At 38.6% G+C, this 12898-nt stretch overlaps 1 protein-coding gene across 6 annotated transcripts in view; it reads left to right on the top strand.

Annotated features, from left to right (window-relative positions):
* EML4 (EMAP like 4) overlaps positions 1-12621 on the top strand; it is a 165933-nt gene extending 153312 nt beyond the window's left edge. For 3 of the 6 annotated variants that reach the window (XM_032177861.1, XM_032177859.1, XM_032177858.2), the window contains 4 exons: positions 5604-5691; positions 6243-6341; positions 8980-9110; positions 9824-12621. In XM_032177861.1, the coding sequence (XP_032033752.1) occupies positions 5604-5691; positions 6243-6341; positions 8980-9110; positions 9824-10297 (792 nt within the window). In that variant the 3' untranslated portion in view covers positions 10298-12621. The remainder of the gene's footprint in view (positions 1-5603; positions 5692-6242; positions 6342-8979; positions 9111-9823) is intronic. The other 3 variants (XM_032177860.2, XM_058428764.1, XR_004252331.2) reach the window with 2 other exon arrangements.
* The last annotated feature ends 277 nt before the right edge of the window (positions 12622-12898 follow it).

The raw sequence follows: 12898 nt of genomic DNA, 5'->3' as shown, positions 1-12898 counted from the left end.
CCCCTGCTTTTATCTATTGTCTGCTGTTATATAGGACAGGCAAAACTGGGTCAACACTGTCTCTGCTGCTTACTAGTTGGTGACTTTAGGCAAGTTAACTTCTCAGAGTTTTAATTTTATTATCTTAAAATTGGAGTTTATAATAGTTCCTACTTTATAGTATTGTTGTAAAGATGAGGTCTTTTTAAAATATAACAACTAGAACTACTCTCAAAGTTCCAAATACAAGTGCTATTTTCTATTTCTAGTAATTTTCCTGTTAACTACTCAACATTTAGGTGACTGTTAATAGCTGCAGAAGCACAGTAGGCTTAGAGCTTTAGGAAGTGTCACTAATAAACTATGATATCTCTAATTAAATGTCTACAAATTATAAATGTCTCTAATAAAAATAATAAAGTAAATCTTATAACTTACAATCTAACAAATTATAAGTTATATGCATTTGGAGTCTCTCTTCACAGTAGCTCTCTTTATGTGGAAATGTCAGTTGAAAAGATGGCTGGTACCCAAAGATGTGAAACAGCACTTCTTGGTAGAGGGCAGCTAGCTGATGCATGGGTACCTTAATGAATGACGACATCATTATAGTCCAGGGCCTTGCTCTCAACTTCATAAGCTAAGAAACAAGACAAGATCCATTTTAGAGATATGGACTTGCTGGGCGTGGTGGCTCATGCTTGTAATCCCAGCACTTTGGGAGGCCAAGGCGGGCGGATCACGAGGTCAGGAGATTGAGACCACGGTGAAACCCCGTCTCTACTAAAAATACAAAAAAAAAAAAAAAAATTAGCCGGGCGTGGTGGCGGGCGCCTGTGGTCCCAGCTGCTCGGAGAGGCTGAGGCAGGAGAATGGCGTGAACCCGGGAGGCAGAGCTTGCAGTGAGCCGAGATTGTGCCACTGCGCTCCAGCCTGGGCAACAGAGCGAGACTCCGTCTCAAAAAATAAATAAATAAATAAATAAATAAATAAATAAATAAATAGAGATATGGACTTACATCAACCAAGTTTTCTAAAGCTAGTTTACAAAATAGTTTACAATAGGAACTAGAACTGGTAAGGACACTAAATCCTAGTTTCCCCTGGCCAACCAAGTTGTCTCTCTATAAGCAAGCAAGCCTCAGGAAAGCATCTTTTAATCAGAATGCTAATTTAGGCCAGGCATGGTGGTGCATGCCTGTAACCCAGCACTTCAGGAGCTGAAGAGGCAGATCGCTTAAGCCCAGGAGTTCACATCCAGCCTGGGCAATGACATAATGAGACTGTGTCTTTACACATATACGTAAGCTGGGTGTGGTGGCATGCGCTGTAGTCTCAACTACTCGGAATGCTGAGACAGGAGTATCGCTAGAGCTGTGGAGGTCAAGGTTGCAGTGAGCCATGATGATGCCACTACACTCTAGCCTGGGTGTGAGAGCCAGACCCTGACTCAAAAAAAAAAAAAAATGCTAGTTTATTCGTAAAATATATAAATGCCAAGGGGACAAGACATGAGCATCCTCCACCCAATGCATTCCTTTCCTTTAGGGAAAGTACATGTGAAGCAACAGTAGAATCAGAAAGTGAGCAAATCCGGTGCTTACATCCACAGTAGAGCAGGGATCGCCACTGGACCTGATCTCGATTCAGGTCTCTCTACCCTAAACATAGGGCACATGTGTCTCTGTGACTCCTCTTTCATTGCTGACCACACTAGTGCCAACTCAGCGGAATAACATTCTTTGGATAGATTGATACCTATAATCAGCTTATACTCTAGGCTTGCCAAGCTTAGAGCCATTATGACTCTTCCTTGCCTCTTTCTGCTTTGATTTCTTTGATGTTAATTCTAAAGTTTAACATTCATAGGTTCCAAACTGGAGGACATCCACTGGAGTTTCCACAAACTCACAGAACTTTACTCTTCCAATCATTGAAACTTATTTCCATTTCCCACTGTCTCCAAATACCTTTTACAATCTTTCTGAAGTTGATGTGCTTAAAATTTTGATATTTCAAAAAACTTCAGATAAACTGTAAATTTGGAGATTTATCCTGTATTCCTTCTTCTGTGTGTTCTTTTAAAATATTAAGTCTGATCACAAAAGGACTATAAAATTTATAGTTAGAATCATTTTTCCCATTTTAGAAGGAGAGCATTATCTAGTCGCTGCCTTCATTTGATTAATGAGAAAGTAAGGTAACTACCAAAAGCTCATTTATCACTTACCCTTTGTTTTGTATTCTAACCTCTGTGATGAAGCTAATCTTGATTAATCTAGTTACCTCACAGTATAAACATACGAGTAAACTAGTCTCCAAGGATGATAAAGACTGAGTTCAAAATTTGATGTGTCTCATCAAACCTTAGAAACCTGGAAAACCTCAACATTATGCAAGAAGAGCCTAGCCAAGATCACTTTTGGCTTCATCTTTTTTCATATACCCTGTCACTTCTTTTTTCTCTCCCATTTCTAATGCTTGCATTTACTTTTAATGTTACACAGCCTCTGTCACTTCAAAAACAGTACAAAAATAGGTGCAGTACAAGTAAACATTCTAATTCTTAATGAGTAAAAGATAAGCCTGACTTAAATGCTGTGCTTAGGCCAGGTGAGGTGACTCACACCTGTAATCCCAGCACTTTGGGAGGCCAAGGTGGGAGGATCACTGGAGTCCAGGAGTTTGACACCAGCCTGGGCAACTAACCAAGACTGTGTCTGTATTTAAAAAAAAAAAAAAAAAAAGCTGTACTTAATTTGCTCCAGAATCATCTGACCTAGTTTTGAACCCTGGGTACACCAATTCTTTGTTAAGTAACTTCAGAAAAGTTACTTAACCTATCTATGCATCCTAACCATCTCACCTACTAAGTGGACATCCTCATTAAGGTTGCTATGAGATTTAGATGTGATGATGTATGCAAGGTACTTAGTAAATATTAGGTATTATTATTAGCATTATTTTCCATGACTAGATGAGCCTGGGTTGTACCTACGGGTATTTTTCAGCATTTAACAGTAATCGATTAAAATTCAAAAATAGTTTTACAGTGATGAGCATTGTGTATTTTCCTTGAAAGATTTTAAGTGTCCTGATTGACCTAAAGTTTCTATTCAGTTTCCAGTGGAATATTAAGGTTATTTTATTATGTACCTGAGTGTCAACATAATGGCTTTCTGCTTGACTCAAATTCCTGTGTACCTTTTAACACTGTTACTCAAAGATCTTAGCCCAGGAGACATAGTATATTTAAGTTGCAGTGATATCCTAAAAAGCATTACAAAATCTGTTTGAGTAGGCAGGAAGTGCTGGTAAAAGTAAGTTTGCTTTTTGCCAGGATTTTGTTAATTGGAAATACACATCAAAAGGAGGGGAAAAAAAAAAAGAGTAAACACTTTATCTACCTAGAAATCGCCAAGAAAATAAATCCTGAAATTAATGCAGGATTTCAGTAAGGTAATAGAATTCAGTATCACTGTGACAGTTAAGAATTATGTGTAGTAGGCCGGGCGCGGTGGCTCACGCTTGTAATCCCAGCACTGTGGGAGGCCGAGGCGGGCGGATCACGAGGTCAGGAGATCGAGACCACGGTGAAACCCCGTCTCTACTAAAAATACAAAAAAAATTAGCTGGGCGTGGTGGCGGGCACCTGTAGTCCCAGCTACTCGGAGAGGCTGAGGCAGGAGAATGGCATGAACCCAGGAGGCGGAGCTTGCAGTGAGCCGAGATTGCGCCACTGCACTCCAGCCTGGGCGACAGAGTGAGACTCCGTCTCAAAAAAAAAAAAAAAAAAAAAAGAATTATGTGTAGTACCAGGCGGGGCGCTGTGGCTCACACCTGTAATCCTAGCACTTTGGGAGGCCAAGGCGGGTGGATCACAAGGTCAAGAGATCTAGACCATCCTGGCTAACACGGTGAAACCCCATCACTACTAAAAATAGAAAAAATTAGACAGGCGTGGTGGCGGGTGCCTGTAGTCCCAGCTACTTGGGAGGCTGAGGTGGGAGGATCACTTGACCCCAGGAGGCGGAGGTTGCAGTGAGCCAAGATTATGCCACTGCACTCCAGCCTGGGTGAACGAGTGAGACTCTGTCTCAATTAAAAAAAAAAAAAAAGAAAAGAAAAAATCTTAGAGAAAGAAAAGAATAGGTGAAAAAAAATAAAATAAGGCCGGGTACAGTGGCTCACACCTGTAATCCCAGCACTTTGGGAGGCTGAGGTGGGCAGATCACTTGAGGCCAGGAGTTCGAGACCAGCCTGGCCAACACAGTGAAACCCTGTCTATACTAAAAATAGAAAAAATTAGCTGGGATGGTGGTGCACACCTGTATTCCCAGCTACTCAGGAGGCTGAGGCATGAGAATCATTTGAACCTGAGAGGTGGAGATTGCAGTGAGCTGAGATTGCACCACTGGACTGCAGACTGGGCAACAGAGACTCTGTCTCAAAATAAAAAGAATAAAATCATGTGACCAGAAAGCTAGTAATTGACCGGATACAGTGGCTCATGCCAGTAGTCCCAGCACTTTGGGAGGCTGAGGCTGGAGGATCACTTGAGCCTGGGAGTTCGAGACCAGCCTCGGCGATGTGGTGAAACCTTAATCTCTGCAGAAAATACAAAAATTAGCTGGGAGTGATGGCATGTGCCTATAGTCCCAGCTATCCAGGAGGCTGAGAAGTGGAAGGATCACCTGAGCCCAGGGAGGTCAAGGCTGCAGTGAGCCATGATAGCACCATTATACCCCAGCCTTGGCAACAGAGCGAGACCCTGTCTCAAAAAAAAAAATGTTAGTAATTGAAAAAGCACAGTAGAAATTAAATGTGTTTCACCACAGACTGTAGGAGGTAAAAGTGAATTCAAGTCTCTGTCAGCTTTGGTGAACCATAAGATCTGTGTAATTTATCTGAAATAGTTTATTGGAAATACTCAAGTGCTTATACATGAAGCCAACAAAAATTAGTGTTTCGTAGTTTTTTTGTTTTAATTCCCACAGTGTTAAAACCTAAGCAGAAAAAGATCATTGTTTCCTGCTTAAGGAATGTTTTAAGGAATCAGATGATTATATTGAGTCCTACTGTTCTGATAGAGTACAGCGTTGGGTGAATTTTCCCCAAAACATTCTTTGGAGATACTTTCTAGGATACCTCCATAGACCATATATGGGTGCTGTATTCCTCAGCTTCTGAGTTGTACCATGGATAGTTCAGAAGTAGCCCAGGAAAGCTGTATTCCTTATGCACAACTTATAACCAACACTTCATTCTCAAAAATGGAGTCACTCTCATGGGGACACACCAGTGACGTGAAATAAGGCCAGAGGGTGTGATATGTGTTGCAATGTCCTGTAAGATACAAGTTTAAGAGACTGTCTTTCTTGGAGGTGTCTAATACAGGTAGTAGGTACTAGTTTCTGGTATCTAGATTGGCCAGAAAGTTTCTCCTAAGTTTCAAGTGCTGAGGATCTGCTGTGAGCCTGCTCAGTTCTAGAGGGTGTGACACTGCTTTCTCTCCTTTAGAAATTCCAACAAATGTGTATTCAGAAACAGTATTGGCTAGCTGTTAAATTGTTTATCATTCAAAACTCTAAATGCTTTCTAACAATTTACCTGTTATTTTCTAGGGACATTCCAGCTACATCACACACCTTGACTGGTCCCCAGACAACAAGTATATAATGTCTAACTCGGGAGACTATGAAATACTGTACTGTAAGTATGAATGATCATTATTTATACATATATATACACTAAGATGTGTCTATCGGGGCACTAATGAACAGGCTGCATGGAATCTGAATTGTGCAGAGAATGCTTGCCAGCCTCTTTAACCTGACAAAGCGTATGTTACGCTGAGCTAAGGTAATGAGAATCTCAAATGTGATTCATTTCTCCAAGAGTAATGAATTAATGTTAATAGTGTAGAATGGAAGGCACATGTAGTAATAAGAAATTACTCTGTCAAATTGATGCTGCTCTGAATGGTTTTTCATTTAATTACTTCTCCTGAAGGCAGGGAGGAATATAATAGATGGGCATTTATGCTTTTAGAGGAAAAAAAAAAAACTTCCATGGGAAACAGTTTGTAGTTTTATAAACCCTGTTAAAGTGAACACTTTCTTTTCCTTTTTAAATGTGTCTTAATGTTTTTCAGTGTATGGATTATAAATACAAGTAAACGTGGCTAGTTTGAATCAAGATGCACTTTCAAATACATTTGTACACAAGCACTATGATTATACTTCCTGTTTCTAAATTTAAAGGGGACATTCCAAATGGCTGCAAACTAATCAGGAATCGATCGGATTGTAAGGACATTGATTGGACGACGTATACCTGTGTGCTAGGATTTCAAGTATTTGGTAAGGACATGACACCTGATGTAAAGAAGTGGTTTGTGGATTTTTTATATATAATATTTACTTGCTTAAATTTATAAATGAAAAATAGTCTGTGTATTCTTGAGCTTTATCACTATTAATGTCAGCCTCAGAGAAATTAAATGTATTAGGATTGAACCAACATGGGATTTGTATTTTGCAGAATCCAGCACTTTTGGTCCTCAATATGAAAGACAAGGAATTTACATAGTAATACAGATTACCTTCCTGTTTTTCTTTAAGTGAAAATTGAAGTTATTAAATTTGGAAAGGCATTTTTAAATAGCTTGAGATACATGCCATACAATTCACCTATTTAAAGTGTAAAATTCAGGCTGGGCGTGGTGGCTCACACCTGTAATCCCAGCACTTCGGGAGGCCAAGGCAGGCAAATCACCTGAGTTCAGGAGTTCGAGACCAGCCTGGCCAACATGGTGAAACCCTGTCTCTGCTAAAAATACAAAAATTAGCTGGGCGTGGTGGCGTGCACCTGTAATCCCAGCTACATGGGAGGCTGAGGCAGGAGAATTGCTTGAACCTGGGAGGCAGAGGCTGCAGTGAGCTGAGATTGTGTCACTGCACTCCAGCCTGGGTGACAGAGTGAGACTCCATCTCATAAATAAATAAAGTGTAAAATTCAGTGGTTTTTGGATACTTAGTTGTGTGACCATCAAGGTCTAATTTTAGAACATTTTCATTACCCCACAAAGAAACCCTGTACCCAATAACAGTTACCCCATCTCTCTTATCCTCTACCCCACCCCCCAGCAACCACTAATCTGTTTTATTGATTTGCTTATTCTGTATAGTTTACATAAGGGGAATCATACAATATGTGATCCACTGAGACTAGCTTCTGTGATTTAACATAACGTTTTCAAGGTTTATCCACATTGTAGCATGCATCAGTACTTTACTCTTTTTATGGCTGAGTAATATCCCATTGTATGGATAGACGACATTTTGTTAATTCATTCATCTGTTGATGGACACTTGGGCTGTTTCTACTTTTCAGCTATTATGAATACCACTGCTGTGAACAGTCATGTGCAGGTTTTTGTGTAGACATGTTTTCATTTCTCCTGGGTATTTACCTAGGAATAGAATTGCTGAGTCAAATGGTAACTGTATGTTTACTCTTTTGAGCAACTGCCAGACTGTTTTCCACAATGACTACATTTACATTTTCACCAGCAGTGTACAAGGGTTCCAGTTTCTCCATGTGCTTGTCAGTGTATTTTATTATTATTTTGCATGTGGATGTCTAGTTGCCTTACACCACTTGTTGAAATACAAAGGCATTTTTAGGAGAATTATATAAAGATAACTATGTGGGGCTTCTTCCTAATCTGACGTTTTGTAACTTTCTGGAAATCTGACCTCTATGACTGTTTTCTAAGCCTTCCTCAGTATTTAGGTATCCTTCTGAAAGAGTTAGAAGATAGATGGAAAAGTTAAAATAATAAAGTGATATTTGCAAAGAATTAAAAAGAAGTGTTATGCTCAGGTAATTAAAATACTGTATATGGATGTGGCACCAATACCTAAAGCAATACACAAAAATTAATATTTTCTCTTTAACAATATATCTCTGCCTTCTGAAAATTGGGTTATCCAGCCTGACCATAGATCTGAACATTTCTTTATGCTACGTGCATTAGAAAAATAATCCATTTTAGGTGATTGTTCTAAACACAAGTGCTATCTAGACAGAGAAGCCTAATAGGTCAGGAAGAAATTAAAAACAAAATAATTCTGTCCCTAAACAATTCCATTATTCTAGGTGAAAATGAAGCAGTGACCCATAGCTGGTAGCTTCTGTGGTTCTTTTAATGAAGACATTATTTATTAAATTATTAAGAGAGACCAATTTTAAAGTATTTTGACTTGTTTTTAGCAAACTTACCAAAAACGTGTTTGTTCTCTAGAGTAGCATTCAACCACAAGTGGCCAACATCTCAACCCTTAAATCTTCCATAGTTTCAATCTAGCCTAATAGAGGTTTGTGAAAATTATGTTCGATATGATCATTAGTGCTGCATAATGATTCAGAATAATTAAATTTGGCATGTCTTATCTTGGGACATAATCTTTCCAGGAAAATTCTGTGGGATAGCCTGCTAAACTAGTGGGTGGCCTATGCTTTCTATAAGAAATAATCGCTCTGAGGTTTTCTTGGAGGTGCCTGCTTGAAAGAAAACCTAGACTCCACTTTGAAGATTTGGTGTTATGGCTTTGTTTTTGAACCTTGTCTATACAAGTAACTGATTCCCTCCATCCAGAAACTTTAAAAAGGAAGAGCTTATTGCTGAGGTGTAAATCAAGCTGAAAGTAAAATAAATTATTAGCACCACCTGCTGGTTACTATTGAGTACCATTGAGTCTTTAAGTTTTCCATTTTGGGGCTATTTTGGTTTTTTATTAGTTAGATTTTGGACAGGACTTCATTTGAATGAAGAACAGTGTGAGCCACTGAGAAATTTGTAAAGGAAATGTTAACAGCTAAGAGTTTGAACATAGATAAAAGCTAAACAGATTCTAAAATAAAATAAACATATGTAGCATCACAGTTATATTTCTTCAGCTAATTTTTCTGCATCCCTGTGTTTCCATATCAAAGGTGTCTGGCCAGAAGGATCTGATGGGACAGATATCAATGCACTGGTGCGATCCCACAATAGAAAGGTGATAGCTGTTGCCGATGACTTTTGTAAAGTCCATCTGTTTCAGTATCCCTGCTCCAAAGCAAAGGTAAAATCACTTTAATAGAAACTAATGTTATAAGGCCTTCTGTCCAGGGATGATTTTGCATCCATGGCAAGAAAATACAGGTTACGGATTCCTCTCCGTGATCCTGCAGTGCACAGAGGGAGATAAGGGCCATTGGTGAGCATCAGCCAGGCAGTGCTTTTCTTCTCCCGCTTCCTAAGGCTCAGGAGAAGTGAGCTGTAGAAATGATGACTGATGATGTTAATCCTGTTTCTTTATTGTCCGGCTGCTTTTTATTTTGATTTGTTGGCAATTTAAAATCTCTCCTAAATATTTTAAAATATTTTATTTGTTGGATACATATTCAACGTTATAAAACTAATGGAACTGTTTCTGGAATCTCCTGTGATCCTGCCAACATAGTAAGTGTTCCCCTAACCATTTCAGAAGAATAATTACTAAGCTCTGGCAAGTATACGACCAACATCTAGAAGAGACAGACTTTTAGCTATTTTTTTAAACATATAGTGTGAAAATACAGAGATGTCCAATTCTTCTGTTTTGTTTTTCCTATGTAAAGTGATAATAAAAGGAAATAACAGCTAGTCTTATTCCTGAGATTTGATGACTTCTGGCTTTAAATTGGATTGCCCATTTCACAAGCTGAGTTTACCCCCCTTACGTATCACCATTTCTGAAACAGGCATGTCAAGAATGAGTTTAATTTTCCTGTCTGTCTGATTTATTTCATATAGGCTCCCAGTCACAAGTACAGTGCCCACAGCAGCCATGTCACCAATGTCAGTTTTACTCACAATGACAGTCACCTGATATCAACTGGTGGAAAAGACATGAGCATCATTCAGTGGAAACTTGTGGAAAAGTTATCTTTGCCTCAGAATGAGACTGTAGCGGATACTACTCTAACCAAAGCCCCCGTCTCTTCCACTGAAAGTGTCATCCAATCTAATACTCCTACACTGCCTCCTTCTCAGCCCTTAAATGAGACAGCTGAAGAGGAAAGTAGAATAAGCAGTTCTCCCACACTTCTGGAGAACAGCCTGGAACAAACTGTGGAGCCAAGTGAAGACCACAGTGAGGAGGAGAGTGAAGGGGGCAGCGGAGACCTTGGTGAGCCTCTTTATGAAGAGCCATCCAACGAGATAAGCAAGGAGCAGGACAAAGCAACCCTTCTGGAGGACCAGCAAGACCCTTCGCCCTCGTCCTAACACCCTGGCTTCAGTGCGACTCTTTTCCTTCAGCTGCATGTGATTTTGTGATAAAGTTCAGGTAACAGGATGGGCAGTGATGGAGAATCACTGTTGGTTGAGATTGTGGTTTCCATGTGATTTGTTTTCTTCAATAGTCTTATTTTCAGTCTCTCAAATGCAGACAACTTAAAGTTTTAGTTTGGTGTTTATTGAAAATTAACCAAACTTAATACTAGGAGAAGACTGAAACATTAATGATGTCTCACAAATTACTGTGTACGTAAGTGGTGTGACGTAAATACTGGAAACAAAAACAGCAGTTGCATTGATTTTGAAAACAAACCCCCTTGTTATCTGAACGTGTTTTCTTCAGGAACAACCAGAGGTATCACAAACACTGTTACTCATCTACTGGCTCAGACTGTACTACTTTTTTTTTTTTTTTTTTCCTGAAAAACGAGAAAAAAATGTACTCTTAGTGAGATACTCTCTCACCCCAAATGTGTAATGGAAATTTTTTAATTAAGAAAAACTTCAGTTTTGCCAAGTGCAATGGTGTTGCCTTCTTAAAAAAACATGCCGTTTTCTTACACTACCAGTGGATGTCCAGACATGCTCTTAGTCTACTAGAGAGGTGCTGCCTTTTCTAAGTCATAATGAGGAACAGTCCCTTAATTTCTTGTGTGCAACTCTGTTTTATCCTAGATCTAAGAGAGCATTGGTTTGTTAAAGAGCTTTCAATGTATATTAAAACCTTCAATACTCAGAAATGATGGATTCCTCCAAGGAGTCCTTTACTAGCCTAAACATTCTCAAATGTTTGAGATTCAAGCGAATGGAAGGAAAACCACATGCCTTTAAAACTAAACTGTAATAATTACCTGGCTAATTTCAGCTAAGCCTTCATCATAATTTGTTCCCTCAATAATAGAAATATAAATACAGTAAGTTTAGATTATGGAATTGGTGCTTGAAATTTATTGGTTTTGTTGTAATTTTATACAAATTATATGAGGGATAAGATATTCATCAAATTGCAAATTCTTTTTTTTACAGAAGTGTGGGTAACAGTCACAGTAGTTTTTTTTACCAACAGCATACTTAACAGACTTGCTGTGTAGCAGTTTTTTTCTGGTGGAGTTGCTATAAGTCTTGTAAGTCTAATGTGGCTATCCTCCTATTTTGGGCAATGCATGTATTATGCATTGGAAAGGTATTTTTTTTAAGTTCTGTTGGCTAGCTATGGTTTTCAGTACATGTTTCCTACTTTAATTACTGACAAATATGTATTTCCTATATATTTGTTTATACTTTGATTATAAAAAAGTATTGTGTTTTGATTTTTTAACTTGCTGCATTGTTTTGATACTTTTTATTTTTTTGGTCAAATCATGTTTAGAAACTTTGGATGAATTAAGAAGTCTTAAGTATGCAGGCGTTTACGTGATTGTGCCATTCCAAAGTGCATCAGAACTGTCATTCCCTTCTAATATCTTCTCAGGAGTAATACAAATCAGGTATTTCATCATCATTTGGTAATATGAAAACTCCAGTGAACTCCCAAGGACATTTACAACATTTATATTCACACGCTGTATGGAAGGGTGTGGGTGTGTGTGAAGGGGCGAGTGGAGACACTGTGTGTATCTCTAGATACGAAGATATGCACCACGTTGAAAATACTCAGTGTAGATCTCTATGTGTATAGGTATCTGTGTATCTTTCCTTTTGTTTACAACTGTTAAAAAACCTCAAAATGGTTCTCTTCAAAAGAAGAGAGATTCCAAGCAACCCATCTTTTTTCAGTATGTTCTGTACATAGTTATCGGAGTGCGCCAGTATCAGGCATATATATCTGCCTGTTAGCAGTGATGATTACATCATCAGATCAGCATGTGCTATACTCCCTGCAAGAAATATACTGACATGAACAGGCAGTTCTTGGAGAAGAAAGAGCATTTCTTTAAGTACCTGGGGAATACAGCTCTCGGTGATCAGCAGGGAGTTTATTTGAGGACATCAGTCACCTTTGGGGTTGCCATGTACAATGAGATTTATAATCATGATACTCTTCGGTGGTAGTTTCAAAAGACACTACTAATATGCAGGAAGCGTTCCAGCTATTTAATGCTGGCAACTACTGTTTAATGGTCAGTTAAATCTGTGATAATGGTTAGAAGTGGGTGGGGTTATGAAATTGTAGATGTTTTTAGAAAAACTTGTGAATGAAAATGAATCCAAGTGTTTCATGTGAAGATGTTGAGCCATTGCTATCATGCATTCCTGTCTCATGGCAGAAAATTTTGAAGATTAAAAAATAAAATAATCAAAATGTTTCCTCTAAGTGCGTCTTAACTCTTCATTTATACTGCGAGTTTCCATGACTATCCAGTTATCAGAAGGCATGACAATTCAGAAGACAACATTTATCATCAGTGGGCTACTGCTGCTGCTGTGGATAAAATCATTCTGGTAGTAACAAACTCCCATCTCATAATGTTAGAGGAAATTACTTCTGATTTATGCTCCCACTGAATATGGGGATAGCTTTGTTTACATTTATTTCATGTCAACACTTACTTTCTCTAATGTTTAATATTGGATAATCCTGATAATCTT

The sequence above is a fragment of the Hylobates moloch genome, unplaced genomic scaffold (assembly GCF_009828535.3).
Source record: "Hylobates moloch isolate HMO894 unplaced genomic scaffold, HMol_V3 SCAFFOLD_15, whole genome shotgun sequence".
Taxonomy (NCBI): Eukaryota; Metazoa; Chordata; class Mammalia; order Primates; family Hylobatidae; genus Hylobates; species Hylobates moloch.
The sequence above is the reverse complement of the archived record's forward strand: the minus strand, read 5'-3'. Positions and strand labels throughout refer to the sequence as shown.